The 15448-nt window shown below is 40.2% G+C and overlaps 1 protein-coding gene across 7 annotated transcripts in view; it reads right to left on the reverse strand.

The window, feature by feature from the left end:
- PRR5 (proline rich 5) overlaps nucleotides 1–15448 on the reverse strand; it is a 92093-nt gene that overhangs the window by 20688 nt on the left and 55957 nt on the right. For all 7 annotated transcript variants that reach the window (XM_042795376.1, XM_042795377.1, XM_032986210.2 and 4 more), the window contains 4 exons: nucleotides 14665–14713; nucleotides 13929–13986; nucleotides 9520–9611; nucleotides 7191–7331 (listed from right to left, as the gene is read on the reverse strand). In XM_042795376.1, coding sequence (XP_042651310.1) covers nucleotides 7191–7331; nucleotides 9520–9611; nucleotides 13929–13986; nucleotides 14665–14713 — 340 coding nt within the window. The remainder of the gene's footprint in view (nucleotides 1–7190; nucleotides 7332–9519; nucleotides 9612–13928; nucleotides 13987–14664; nucleotides 14714–15448) is intronic.

Below are 15448 nucleotides of genomic sequence, written 5' to 3' on the forward strand. Positions count from 1 at the left end.
ATTCCCTCGTGGCTTTGTCCACCTGGGGACACTCAGGAAAATGAAATGATATTCACTAAATTAAGAACAAAAAGCTATTGTGCTTAGGCCTCTGATGTAGAATTGAAGTGTCATCAATTTAACTTGCCTCCCTTCCTACCCCTTTAATTCTCAGAATGGGTGTTCATACAGAGTTTTAATTAATCTTCTTTAAAAGGTAGCTTAGATTAACTTTCTTATGTTCCTCCTATAGACAACCCGTGAATTACAGTATTAAAGCACCCTGCCTCAGAACATTCTTGCACCATGGGAATGTTTCCTGCTCTGAGTTTTTCAACAGTCAAAATTTCTATGCTATCTTTTGTGCCAGTTTTAGTCTACTGGCCCAAATGGGTCCACAAAAGACATTTGTACAAACTAATGCAATTAGTTAAAACCTTCTCCCTCTTACTTGATAAAATTATAGGAACTGCAGGGACATTTTAATTCAAGTTAGGAATGATTTTACTGATTTAACTCTATTTTGTTAAGGATTAAGGATTTGCCTGCCAATGAACTTGTGCTGGTTTTAATAGGCCAGTTTAATTAATGGAGGCAAACTCCAGGATACAGGCATCTATTTTAGGAAGAATAACCTGGTTTAGTTGAGGTTAAACATGTATCTAACTGACCTGAGCTGAAACAACTCACACTTAGGTTGCACACATGAATTATTGTGGGCTAAGGTAGTCTCGGGTGCCATAAGTGGCAGCTACACCGTAACTCCATGCATGCCCACTCTAGCCCCAAGTCAAGCATGGAGTTATTTGAAGGAGGACAAGTAAGCACTTCTCACCTACAACGGTGCAAGACAGCAAATGGGCAGTAACAGCAGAGGACCTGATGGACAGTAACAGCATAACTCAGGGCAGTCCAGACGACTGCTGCGGTGTCGGACCAGCTCCGACTGAAGCCATACCTTTGGTTAACTAACTGGTATCATTCACAGAAGTGATATTTTACTTAATGTGAGGTACTCTTAAAATGCACTGTGAATGTATGCCCAAGGGGAGTTTGAACAATGCAATTGCCTTTTGTAACAATTGTGTTTAATTGGTATGAAGAAGGTTATGGTCATGTTCCCTTGAACACTGTCTTTCTGTTAAGAGGAGAGGCAAGATGTACATTTGAATTACTATGCCATGGTGTTCATGAGACAGTTTCACATATAACAAAGCAAAACAACTACAACATTTTATGTTGCTTTCCTGGTTTCCCACTGCTTAAGCTTACAGAAGTGGCAACATGTAGTGTTGTCAAATACGCTGAGAGCTAGTTTTGGAGAGTACTCACTTTCAAAACAAAATCTGTTCTTCTCATATGGCAATGGACTTCCATCGGCCTTAGTTACAAAGAGGGTCCCACATGAACGCTGATCTTTTAAGATCCATGGTGCAGAAATGCTGGCTGCGTTGGAGTTACTATTGAAAACGTCCCATCAATCAGGCTTACAGAATGGTTAAGAGCAATCATTATCGCTCCCCCTATCTCTGCCCCTAGAGAAAACATACTTGTGGTGAGCCATGAAATAAGTGCCAGGTGGAAACAGAGCTAAAAACATTATAGAGGGTAAATGCTTCTGATGTGGTTTCCCTGCTTAACTATAAGCCCACAGCCTGCAAATGGAAAACAGATAGCCACCGACTGTCACTGACTCTCGTCCTTACCACTTACACCAGCCTATGGCAGGGGAATTGCTCTTGATTGACATGCAAGCAAGTGAAGGTGGTACTTTGGTTAGTACAAATAGTGTATTTAGCACTACTGTCTGGCGCCATCGGCTGAACAAAGTATCGGCACTGCTGTAATGTACATTTAGACCTTTCTGGTTCCCCTGTGTTGCATTCAGGCTGCTGCTGCTGCTGCTGTCACCTTTTTTGAACTCTCTGGTCAGTTCCCAGCTTCTTGTCTCATACTCATTAACACAGCACATCCCAACCTGCTTGAGGCAATACCCCAAGGTGTAGTCGAAATAGTTCTCTGCTAGAGGCAATACCCCAAGATGCAGATGAAACAGTTCTAGCATTTCTGCTGCTTCCATGAAGAAATGATTCCCAGCATCAGAAAACTAGCACAATAATAAAAACCATATGGAGAAATTAAAAATCAAATAAGACAAGTACTCCTCACTAGCAAAAAGGTCAAGATTTTCTTTCAAAAAAATCTTTTTCCTACAACAAACGAATGTTATGCCTTGTTAAAAATCATGGCAATACAAATTCATTGCAGGATAACAAACCTCTGCCAATTTAATTACTGCAAACTACACTTGCTGAGAGAGATAATAAATAACACAGAATAAGACAGGATATTGCTTAGAAGCAAGTGTTGTTTCTACAAAATATTCTATGGTGTAAATCTTGAGGGCCAGATTCTCAGTTTCATGTACGTCAACAAAAAGCAATGGAGGACTCCCTCCTTTTTGTCAGGCAATGTCCTCGCTGTAAGATTTCTTACCTGACCCCTTACGTGCCTATGGGGTTGATGCAAATGACACAGACAAGCCACCCTTTCACCAGGAAGGAAGAAAACACATTTATGCACAACCCAGGGGAAGCACACGTTTTTGATATGGTGATTTATATTTAAATAGGGTTTACGATACATTTATTTACTGGTTTCTACTTTTTGTGTCTTATAAACCAGGAATTCAGAAAAAAGTAGAGAACTTAAGATCACGTTGAAACCTCATGCCCACACCACTTTGTTCAATCTATGCTTTAGGTCCAAGACACTCAGTAAGACAACCTCTCAAAAGCAACCACCAAATTCAAAACCTATGGCCATAAAGAATTGACCCCAGTTGACACACACTGTCGTGTGACAGCAAATCTGTTGTTCCACAGGCAGGACTCTGCAGTTTTCCAATAGCAAAGGTTATTTTGTTTTTAACCACTACACTGTCTTTGGTTTGCTATGTGGCTGCTGAGATGGAAAAAGAGCACTCTGCATTTTGCTTTCAGCTCTTGCAGTGTGCTTTCCACCTCTTTAAAGTGCAAGGAGATGAACCTACATTTAGGAACTTTCCAGAGATAACAAACAGGTCCCACTGGGTAGTTTTATGTATTTATTTTGTCTTCCTTTACAGAGAATGACAACAGGCAAGAGAGTTCAAATGAAGCTTAGAGAAGCCAAAAAGGAAACCACAGGTTTTATTTTTCTCTTCAGAGCTTATGTTTAGTGAGGCCTCATCCCTCAGCGTGAGAGATATTGTGCTGTGCTCTTCTAGGCGTTTTAAATACCACAGGTCACCCAGAGAAATTCTGTGAGCTGAAATAATCCTGATGTTAACCAAAAGATGCTGATAAACATTCCTTAATTCTTCTCTTCCAACTTTCTCAGACCTCAGGAGAGATACCTGGAGATAAGTGGCAAAGGTCTTCTTTGACAACATGCTTTGGGAAGTAACTCAGATTTTTTTATTCTCTGGTGGCAGTTTTGTTCTCTTTCGTTCACAGATCCTAAAGAAGAAAATTATTTTCTAATCTCTCTTTCTGTTTATCCCTCTTCCTCCACCTTCCTAATTTCTCCTAAAGTGAAAAGTCATCGAGGCAAGACTGACAACTCAGTGTAGTTACGTGAGTTCCTGTGCATTGCTCTGTGCTCAAAAGCAGTTTTAGTTCTTTTATTTCCCTCAGTCACGACTCTGCTCTTGCTCCCTGCAACTTCAACAGGAGCATGCTGGAGGCACCTCGGCTTATGTTGCCTACAAGCAGCCACAAAGGATTAGCATTTCAGTTTGTGCTTTGTAACTGGGTCAGGCTATGTCAGCAACTGAACGTCTGAGTGGTATAAGGCCCTTCTTCCAATCTGTGATAAAACTCCCACTGACTTCAACAGCACAGGAATATCAGTCCTTCCCCCAGTTCCGGGGCACTGCTTCTTGCCCAGTAGATTGCTGGTTTGTAATTAGACCAGGTTATAGCTCTGGTGAGAAGTAGCTCTACTGGATTGGAGAACCCAAGTCTAATAATTAACCTGAAGACTAATTTCTGACCCTTTAAATAGAGGGTATCTTGCAATAAAGCTTGAGATATACAATTTGCTATTACAAAATTTGAAACAGCTTTGTCCTGGAAATGGTTCTTTCCTTCAAAAAGGGACTGCATAAAGAAGAGATACAGATAAGGTTTTCCTTCTACCTTTTTTTTTTTTTTTTTTTTTTTTTAGCCTTTGATGTCTTAAACACAAAGGAATTGAGGTATTTGGCTCTCTGGGCAAACTGTGAGGTATGTGTCAGGTTGGTGACCCCTTTTGTCCTGTATACATGTCCCTTCTGACATGTATATCCTCTATCATGTCACTGTATGCCAGAGGACTGGCGTTGGTGCTGTATCACATGCTAGGGTGTTATATGCAAGGCTGGTAGACACACTTCCAACAAACAGTTTACTGTGGACAGCAAAAAAGATTTTTTGCAAAAAAGGAAAAACAATCACCCAAACAATGAAGTAATGGGTGCAACTTCATTTCAGGTCCTCATATTCAGGAGGCAGGGACTGTTTTATTCTCCTTGCCAGAGCTCAGCCAGCTGAGCAAGCAGGAATGTGTGCAACTTGCAATAGGTCAGTAACTTCACAGAGGTCACTTAAATCCCTCACATGCCGAAGCCAATGAAGCTAACCCAAGCTCAGGTAAAACGTGTCCTTACTGAGCTTTGCCAGATCAGCACCTGCCTCCTGAATAAAGGTCAAGGGTTGCTGCAGCTTCCATTTCCTCTTTAAAAAGCTTCCCTTCCCCTCCATAAGGAAAGTATCTTCTCCTGACAAACTGGCAGAGCTCTTTCCCTACACCATGACAAGCTAAAACACAAGCAATACCAGATGCACTCTGTGTTAGTTACCAAATCTATGCCACTTTAATCCAGTCCAACAGGACAGACTGGTGCATGTCAGCATGGGCCTTCATCAACCTGTGACCTTCAGCTCACATTACAGCTGCTGTCTTGAAGAATATGACCTACTCCTTAATTACATAACACAGCTGCACAAGGCTGTCAAGGACAGAAGTGGAGAAATTTAGCACCAAGTTCAACACTTGGTCCAGGATCAAGATTACTAGACTCATCTTCTAGCCAAGGGATTCTGCTCCAGTGCCACAGAGTTTGTTACAGAAGCGATATCCATGGTAGATGGAAATAGGGATTAGACAATTTCCACATCAAGACACTGTCTTTCAGTCCACCACGTGCTCCTTGGACATCTGAATTGTTACATCTCTTCCAGCCTTATTCACATGTTAACTTAAACTAAGTCAAGAAAAATCCATTATTATACCATAAATGTATAAAATTTGCTTTTGTTTAACGTGACATTTGAGTTTGGGAAAAAGACTTTGCTCTGAAATCCAATTATTGACTAACACTCCTAAGCATGTAAAAAGCTCATTCCCAGATCTTCTTCTGACCTTTTCCTGTAATTTCCATTAGATTTTAAACCACAAGTTTGGCAGAGCTACTGCCAAAAAAAGGACTTTCACCATCCCCATCACACAACCATGGGTAACACATGCAGAAAAAAATAAGGGGCAAACTCCCTCTCACTTCATTATTGACTTCCATCAACAGATTTACAATGAGGAGGTATTTGGCCTTTTACCCTAAACAGGCATCCACCTTGTTAATACTTCTGGTTGTTGAAGAAAGCAGATTTGCAATTAAACTGTTTCTTGTAGCACTGATCCTGGTAAATGACTCCACATCACCTAGTATGAACTTTCTAAATCAGGATGTTATTCAGTTCCCAGCTCACCACTGAATTCATTCGAAGTCAGATCCTGCCCACAGCCAGCACAGACTCTTAAAAGAAGAAACCACAAAACAAGCCAGCAGATCTGTTAGCAACAACGCTGCTGAAGCCTGGTTTCAAATGGACAGTTTACCTCACATCTAAGAAGGGATGAGGCCTGATAGACAATCTTCCTGTGATTAAGTTTTTCAACATGGTAACTCTCTCATGTGGAGTCTCAGGTGTCTATTAACACAGCTGGGTTCACAGTTCAATTATGTGAATTCTTTGATGTCTCATTATGCTGTTAAGCCCATGCTCCAGTTTTTCCCCGAGGCTCCTCTCCTCTCTCCAGATACTAATTTCCACAAAACTCATAAGAATCTTAGTATCTCCAATATTGCTGTCATGCTGCCACAACTAGCCAGCAGTTTGAAGAAGCATTTGGCAAGATGGAGGCTTGGGAGAAGGGAGACAAGGGGCAAGAAGGCAATTCTATCATGTAAGTATCTTTTTCTGAGAAAACTAGGTTAACCGCACCATTATAACACTCCAACAAATGTACAATGCGATAGCAGGGGTGAAATACCATTCCTTGAACCAGCAGAGAATCTTATTCCTTGCTCCACTGTCATCACTGGCCATTAGATTATGCTTCTCTTCGAAACAATTTCAGACACCGAACTAATTCATAATGTGATGAAGGGCAAAGAAACAGTTTAAGTGTGAGAAACTATATCCTTTCATTTGCTGTAAATCTATTTGTTTATAAAAAAAATCTCAACTTCCTCACCCCCTAAGAATCCACTCCTGGCTCTCTCCCCACTTTCTGCCTCATCCCCCCTTCTCCTCAACACAAGCTCATGCTTTTCTTTAATTAAGCAAAAAAAAGTCTTAAATTTTCCTTTTGTCTGGACTTCCTCTTTTTGATTCTCCTCACTACTACTTAAAAAAAATATATAAAATCTAATACTGAAGGCAAATACCAGTATCTGCTCTTAATGTTTTTGTATCAACAGCTTTGCTAGAATTTGGTTCCAGTGACCAAATATGACAAGGATTCAACCATAAATTGCATATTCACATTATTTCCTACTCCAGACATGAAGCTTCATACCCAGAACTGCTAATGCAACAACACACTGCATTTAATGGAAGTCATGTTATTACCACACACACGGGTCTGTTTGCAAAACTTCCTATTTCAAGGCCCACAGTTTCAAAATGTGTCTTTACTCTCAGACCCTCTGGATCTTAAGGCACAAATTCTGAATTTCTACAGTCTCTGCTTTTAGGTATTTTGGCCACATTCAATCACACAGAAGCTCTGACATTCTGGGCAAGAATTTTTCAATGAATGAGCAAAATCAGAGACTGCTTAAGAAGACTTCAGCAATACAGTAAAGACAGATAAAGAAAACAGACTGAGAAATGTAATCAATTTACCTGGAGTATTAACAGCATCTGAATAATAGAAGGTGGAACTCTGGCTCTGGAACGTGATAATGCATCTTCCAGTTTAATGTTGAGGGTAATTATATTCCTAAAATGCAGAAGAGCCAGCTGCCGAACTGAGGGCTCCTTCCCCTTGGAAACAGAAACACAGCAAGATGGATTATGAGCAGTGTGAAAATGAGTTTCAAAATCCTCTGTCAAAATTCCTTCCTCCACTTCTGAGGGATTATAACTATGGTAAACCTGAATGAAAAGTAAAGGAAACATAACAAAGGACACAGAGCAGCCTACAAGTCTGCACAGTGACTTTGATTTGGCAGTAATGAACATTACAGACAATGACAGAGTCTGTGTGAAGACGATGAAGGGGTGTGGTAGGGTGTGGGGGATCATTCCTAAGCTCTGGATATATATGAATATTTTTTACTTTAACAGTAATGAAATGTATCATATGGGGGTTTTTAATTAAAAAAAAAAAAAAAAAAGAAGGCAGGGTTGAAAGAGTGTTGAATTTCCATTATTCCCTCAAGATTTTGAGTACTGGCTGGGTACTGTCTTGAAATCACAGTGGGAATCCTAACTCAGCCCACCTGTGGTTCTCCCTTTTCTCTACAGTTTGGGACAGTCACAATAAGGCAGGACCAGACCTGAAGTTTTGTATTCCACGTTCAAAGACATCTTTTTGCAGTTCAAGAATAGCTTCTCATTGAAAAAAATCTCATCTGAAGAATACAATGCTAGTTCTGCCTGCAAAGATTAACAGCACTTGCATAATGAGGAGTTACAATATTGTTTCTGGCATCAGGGTTTTTTCCTTGGGTATATATGGCTGTACATATATATTCTTGCCTGCAGTTATGAGTGCTGCCAGCTAAGTATTATACTTCTGGAAGGCCTGGTATTGACTTATCTTAGTTTAGAAGAAAGAAGCCTGCTCCCACTCCACCCCACCCATTCTTTTTCACTTTGTTAATTATTTATACTGAAGTAAAAAAGAAGGCCCCAAATCTGCTTCAATTGCTAATGAAGAGAATTTACAAGAGAACATGAGCACCAGCTGGGCTTTCTGAAGCAACCTCAGAACACCAGGCACCTAGATCTATTTGAAATTACATGGGACTTACCCCCTCTAGGTTCCTTTGAAAATTCAAGCAATTATTTCCATCTGAATGGTGAGGAGACTTGTGTTGCTAAATTATTTTCAAAGGCCTCAGGAACACAACAGTGAAAAGGGGTATTTGGTGCAATTTTCAAAAGCATCTGAGTGAGTTCTAATTTAGTCAAGTGCTTTGGAAAAAACAGGTTGAGAGCCTCTAGGTGCCCAATGGATTTAAATTATGTGGCACCCAGAAAAATCTCCCATCATGTTCTAATAGGCTTTTAATACCATCTTATTTATATCATTTTAAAGTTTCTACTTGTAAGATACAAGTCAATGGGTGAAGTAGCCCTGTATATTTTTAGAGCTTTCTCTTTCTACTCTTTCAGAATCAAATTCTGTGTAAGTTTGCATCTTTTCCACTGAATTCAGATTTCATACGTGTAGTTATCTGCAGATGCAAATGGTAACATCACTAACATTTGGACAATCACTTTAGGCATAAAGTCCACTTAGAAAAGTGGGAGGTTTCCAAAGTGTCCTTAAATATGTTTAGTCACCAAGTTCCCTCTAAAATCTATAGGTGCCTACCAGAAGGTAACATATGCCTATCTGGCACAGACTTCCTTGGGACTTAAGTAATAAACAAAACCCTGTGGCCATCACTAGATTAGAAGATTGAGCATTCATCCAGATTGGATCAAGTACCTACTGTGGATTTAAAATTACTGGACTCAAATTCTGCGCTCATGCAAACTGGTCTAACTCCACTGACTATTGCTGTCCACTTATAGTAGCACAGAATTTGATCTCGGAAATACAACTCCTTTTCAAAAGTGGAGATACTTTAGAGACAAATTCACATTGCAGAGAAGGAAATGCATATATTAAAGTCACCACAGCTCCACTTATTTCACTGTGCACATATTTCAGTTTATCCTTCATAACCTTTTTTGACTTTTAATGTGAGTTGGCAGAAAGACTAACCATCCTCCCTGTACTCCACTTTTGTTTTCAAAGTTCCTCTTCATCTTTTTCACCCAAGCACTTCAAACCCGTTTGCATAAGTAACTTATTTGCATGACATGACTATACAGAACAGCTGCACTGGGAGGTTGGCCTAAGGAGAGAGAGTAAATGATTGCATCAATCTGTTGATGAACCAGTAAAGTTGCTTTTTCTGGTTTTTCAAGATTCTATAGTAACAGAGTAATTTTTCACCTGCACAGGATAGAAAATAGCCTGAAGCATGGGCAGGACATCGCTGAAGAAAAAATCCCAGGTTTCAGCTAAGGTATCCAGCAGTTTCTGCCCTGAAAAAATACAAAACAAACTAGTGAACCATTTAGGTTGTAATCAGCTAACTGCAAAGACTAAAACATGCAGGAAACAATGTGAATCTGCTATTATACAAAAAGATGAATCATGTACCAGCTACTATTAGCAGTATGGAATTAGTACTCCTTTCGGTGTATCAGATCATTCAGTATTTGTGTCTTTTCAGGTGACACATCTAATGTTCTTAGTGAACTCAGAGACTCTGAGGTTAAAGCTTACTCAGAAAATCACTGTGAAGAACAAAGAGGAAAAGCCCAGGTCACCACCTCCTCTTTTTGAACTAATACCTACTGGACAAGACTATGGAGGAGAACAGTAGGAGAAGGACAGAGCAGGTTAAATGTGGAAGCATTCTTGCAGAGAATTCTCATGCACTTTGCTCCTCTGCCCTCCAAGATGCAAGGCAGCAGAGCAAACCACATTCTATGGAGATGCTGCACAAAACGTCCCCTCAAATCGATCCCTCAGCATCCCTGTATCTCCACTTACACAGCAAATCTCACCCAAGATCTATGGAAGAAGACAATGGTGTTGCAGCTCTATTTTTTACTGTAACTTTCAAACGATGCAGTCCAAACCTGCCATATGATGCGAGTTCCACATGGTCCTCACAGCAAGGCCACCACCTTGTCCATTCCCTTCCCAGCTGCAGCCCCCTGGAAGCCACCTCAGTAGCGACCGGAGAAGCTCTGGCCAGGTCGCAGAACCAAGCTGGACACCAAGATCCTCACAGAACATTTTGTAAAACACAGAGGCAAATGCAGGAGCTGAAATCTACAGGAGAGGAAGTCTGGCGTGATGGCTAGATGCTGGCTTCAAATTCCTGTTCTCCAAAATGGTCTGTGTGACCTTGGGCAAGTTCTTTACCATCCCCGTGGCCCTAACCCAACTATGAAAGGAGAGCAATGCCATTGCACCTCCACCAGCAAGTATGGAGATAAATACATCAATGATTATGAGGCATTCAGACAAGACAATATGACTTATCAGGAAGCAAATTCAATAGCAATCAATCAATATTACTACTGGTGTCAGAATCAGACATTATTCTTAATTTTTGTATTACAGCATTACTTAGGGCCTCAGTCAGGGAACATTTTGCCCAGAATTACACACATATCACAAAGAAACTCTGCATGAAAGCATCTACAGAGTTAGTCAAGTGCCAATCTTTATTATGGGATACTCGATCTCCCTGCATTTTTAAGCACATGACAAACAGCACCAGCTCTGGCCTATCTGCAACTCCTGAATTATTCCTGGGTTGATGACTTTAAGTGCTTTCAGTGACAAATGTGGATCACCATGCTATACTGCAGCTGCTGGCTTGTGAACCATGCCAAGGTCTTCATTTCTGCACCACCAGGCAGGAGTTCTCTCTGTCCTACACACTCATGCATAAGACTGAAAAGGGTGTTCTCGGTTTTAATTTTTAAAAAATTTGTTGTGCATTAGTTCTAGTGAAACATAGCAGGGAACCAGGTCCAACATTTCACAGCAGCTGTACCAGTAATAATATTAAATACTGTTGCATTATAACCTCCATATACTAGTGTCCGAAACACTAATGTGTTTCAAAGATGTAAATCCAGCCATGAATGAGAAGCCCAACCACACCATGCCTTGCGGGCAGAGCTTTAAAGAGTTACATGGGTTAGTTGCCCACAAGTTGAGGTCAAGTGGAAGCTAAGCCCTTACAAATCTGGCTCCAGGTATGGGTGCTGAACATTGGTCCTTTCCAAATCTCGCTGCTAGAACTGCATGAAGTCAAACTAACCTGTTGAGATAGACACGCCTTTACTGTTGCACACTCTTTCCATGTTGTGGGCAGCTTGTTTTGTGCAGTGATGGATTTCTGTACAGCAGCTCAGAAAGGCTGCAGAGTTAACTACCTTTGCCAGGCAGACCTTTTGCTGAGGGCTGTGGAAGAATTTCTACAGTTTGTTGATGACGAGCATCTTTGAGCATCCTTCACTCCATGTCCTTTCAAGAATATGTTTGTTTTACTGTCAGGCAAAGATCCCTGCATTTACCATAAGCATTTCCAGGAAGCTGGGTTACTCTAAATGCTTATTTTAATGAAGTACAATATAGTCAATTTTGTGTGACATAAAAATGCATGTAGGACTTTTTACAGTGCTTCTAAAAGTTAATTGAAATTCCTGAAAGAAATATAATAATAAAAAAATCATAATTTCAAAACAAAAGCTAAAATTTTCAAAACCTCCTGCAAGACAAAAACCTTCCAAATTTTGCTCTGAAGTGATCTTTTTTCTCTTTTGAAAACCTCAACACTAAATGGACAGGGAAACTCAAACTACGGGATGTGGGACAACCTGAGATTTGAGGGCAGGACCACGGCTGCTGCAGACCCAGGAAGGGAGCCCTACTCAGAATGGAAGCTCCCAATATTTTCGTGCTCCCAACCTTGTCTCAGGTGTTTTGCCGTGAGGTCACTGACTATGGGATAGGCTCTGGGGCACTGATGCCTCTGCTGCTAGGAAACCCAAATTCCAGCCTTGGAAACACTTTCATCAGCAGCTCCCCAGGCAAGCTAACAGAAAGCTGTCTGTCAGAAAGACCTCTGCCTCTGAAAGAGTCCTAAATTACAGCTACTCTCCTGTAACTTGCCAGTTTTAGTGAGCTGACATTTCCGAGGATGGAGTTAGAATAAAAGAATTTAATCCCCACCTTACCACCATTTCTGACCATATATTAAGGGGCAACCACAAAATGATACACCAAATTCAAAACCAAAATAAACTTAACAGCTTGCTGAAATTCTGTATTTGCTAAACATGCTCCTACATTTGTAAGCCATTTAGTGGTGTCACATTTCAACTTTTCATCTCAGCTTTGACCTCAAAATCAGAGACAGTATTTTTGATTTTCAAGCTAGTAAAACCAGAAGAAAAAGGAGTTGGACTTTGGTTGGTTCTGCATCCAATTTGCCGATATGATACTTAAAAAACAACTTTCTTTGTGATTTACAAAGCAGCTATGAAGGTCTTGAGATACTTACAGCTCCCCTGTCTCTCTAAACTGTTATTTTAAATAAATGAGGAATTCTGTGTTCAGCTTAAGTGTGGGTACTTTTTTGGGGATATTTTTTTAATGTGAAATTTGTTCTCTTTTTTGCAGTGTTCAGGGCTATTGTCATCAGAAAAGCCGGGTCCCATAGCACCATCTTAATCTGATCAACTGTACCGTCAGTAATGAAAGGTCAAATTTAGGATTTATAGATAGCTGAAACTAATGGAAATTGTTTCCATGCTACTGCTTAAACAGTATACTTAGACTAAGTGGTATTATGACTGCAGCTTTGGAAAAGGAAAGATGCATTTCTTTAAAATTGCCTCACGACTCCCCAAAGATCTTCAAGCTATTTACATGGGCAATAATTCCTGAAGATATTCCGAAACCATTTCACCATCTGATGATGTACAGAATCACACAATCATTTAGGTTAGAAAAGACCTTTAAGTTCACTGAGTCCAACCATAAGCATAACACTGCCAAGTCCCACTAAACCATGTCCCTAAGTGCCACATCTACATGTCTTTCAAATACCTCCAGGGATGGTGACTCAATCACTTCCCTCAGCAGCCTGTTCCAGTGCTTGATAACCCTTTCAGTGAAGAAATTGTTCCTAATATCCAATCTAGACTTCCCCTGGTGCAACTTGTATGCCTACATCTAGGACAAAATGGCACATCTAAATGCCACACAACAGCATAGGACACAAAATGAGGGTGACTGTCAAACGACATGTCGGGTGGAGGTTATCCTTGACATTTACTTCTATAAGATGACACCTCTAGAAGGCGCAGATAGACAAATGGAGCCCTGACTGTAAAAAAAGACAGTGCCTGAGTTCATTTATGTAAGCATGAATCCAGAATAACTCTTAAAACAACCTACAGCATTATTTTGGACTTAGCCAGACACCTCAACTAACTGGGATCTTAGTGCTTAGTGTTTTGTCATTAAGATATCTCACTCTATTTTCCCATTTCTCCTTAACATTGAGCAGGCTATAACTGAAGGAGAAGTGTCCACGATGGAGGTAATCTTTCCTTTACTCCCTTGCTGCTGCTCTAGACGATCACCTCTCCCTGATGAAAGCCAATGGGAACACCGAGGCAAGACACAACAAGAGACTGCAGGAATTAATCAATACAAGCTAATCCATGGGTCCCAGGAAGATAGTGGAAAGCACCACACTGCCTCCAGAATGCATTTGCTAAAACTCTTGTGACAGACATAGATAGTCATGCTAAAATCCAAGTTACCTTCATAAAACCGGATCTTGTCCCTTAGGATCACCATGCCTTTTGTGAGCAGCTGATTCTGTAAATAAAATACAGACTATCTTTACTCAATTCTGTACTTCCCTACAGCCATCGTATTTCACCTTTTGTTCATTCTTAACTTTTGACAATAAAGGGGGTCTTTTATTTTAATGATCAATCATCAAAGGACTCTTCCTGTGTGCATTTTGCTTAAATCACTTGCCAAATAATGATATAATAACCTACTGCTTTCAGGATACAGCGCATATTCTGTGTGGTACAATACTTCTCAAACTTCAAATGGCTGACCCACAAAGCATGTACTCTGTCTTAGAGAAGCAGAAAGAATACTCCTTCAACTGACAAGTATACTTACTACTAAATGTCTGTCCTATTAACTATACTGCAATGAACTTAACCGGTTTACTCAGGAACTTCAATTTTAAGTTAAAAGAGAATGTCTTAAATTTACTGAAAGACAGCAATGTCATACAGAAACAAAGTGACTGCACAAATCTATTCCACAGCTTAGGCTTTCACTATCTACATGTGTGTGTATATATATACACACACATATATAAAATCCAAATCTCACAGATGACAGAACACAGAGAATTCAGTGGATATCTCCGAATGATTTTGAGGGGCTTCAGATCAGCATTTAGAGTGGGTAAAATGATTTTGCTCAGTAGCATATAATGAAATCTGATTTAAATGAAAGAAAATACATGCCTACCTGTAGATATTCAGTGAAAAAGGAACCCAGTTCTGTTTTCAATAATTGCCTGTATTAAAAAAATAAGAAAAGGATCTCTGTAATCAGCGAATCATATTAGCTGTGCACTGCACAGAAAAGGGGAGGTCACTAATAGAGAAATATTTTCATATGAGCACAGATCCTGTCAATAATGCCTAACAATAGAGCAAACAGAGTCAACAATACCAAGATTCACAACCAGCACTTCTGTGTGTTGAAAAACATCTGCTCTGCTTTTAGATGGCTCAGTAGCAGAAATACGTATGAAAGGAAATTGGGATTTCACGAAAAGAGAATACTTTCAATCCTACATGTATTGTTTTTTAAAAATGCTTGAATTGTTCTCCTGCTGAGACAGGGCTTCAGTGGTGCTTGGTGTTGCAAATGTGGGAGAATACCTGGTGCTCTCTGCCCATCCATACGTCTGAGCCAAAAACCAAGCACGTCACTTGGCTGACATGTTCAGAACCAAATCACCCCTGTCCCACATGAGGTTGAAAAAAAAGAGCTGTGACAAATTGTTTAGATAGAAACCTGAAGCAGCATGATATCCTGTGGGTTTTGTTGCAGGTGTGAAACTTGGCCAGTTTTCATTGAAAGGGTCACGGATCTTCCATTCAGGAGACACAAATGCTGAAGTTTCATATGGTTTCGGTTAAAAAGCAGGTAGGAATTTAACAGTTTACCTCTGCCTGTCATGATTCCTCTACACTAAAACCTACAAAGTAATCTCAGAGAGCAAACCAAACTCACATGCAAAAAA

This window comes from Tyto alba, unplaced genomic scaffold (assembly GCF_018691265.1).
Source record: "Tyto alba isolate M040663 unplaced genomic scaffold, T.alba_DEE_v4.0 Super-Scaffold_21, whole genome shotgun sequence".
Taxonomy (NCBI): domain Eukaryota; kingdom Metazoa; phylum Chordata; class Aves; order Strigiformes; family Tytonidae; genus Tyto; species Tyto alba.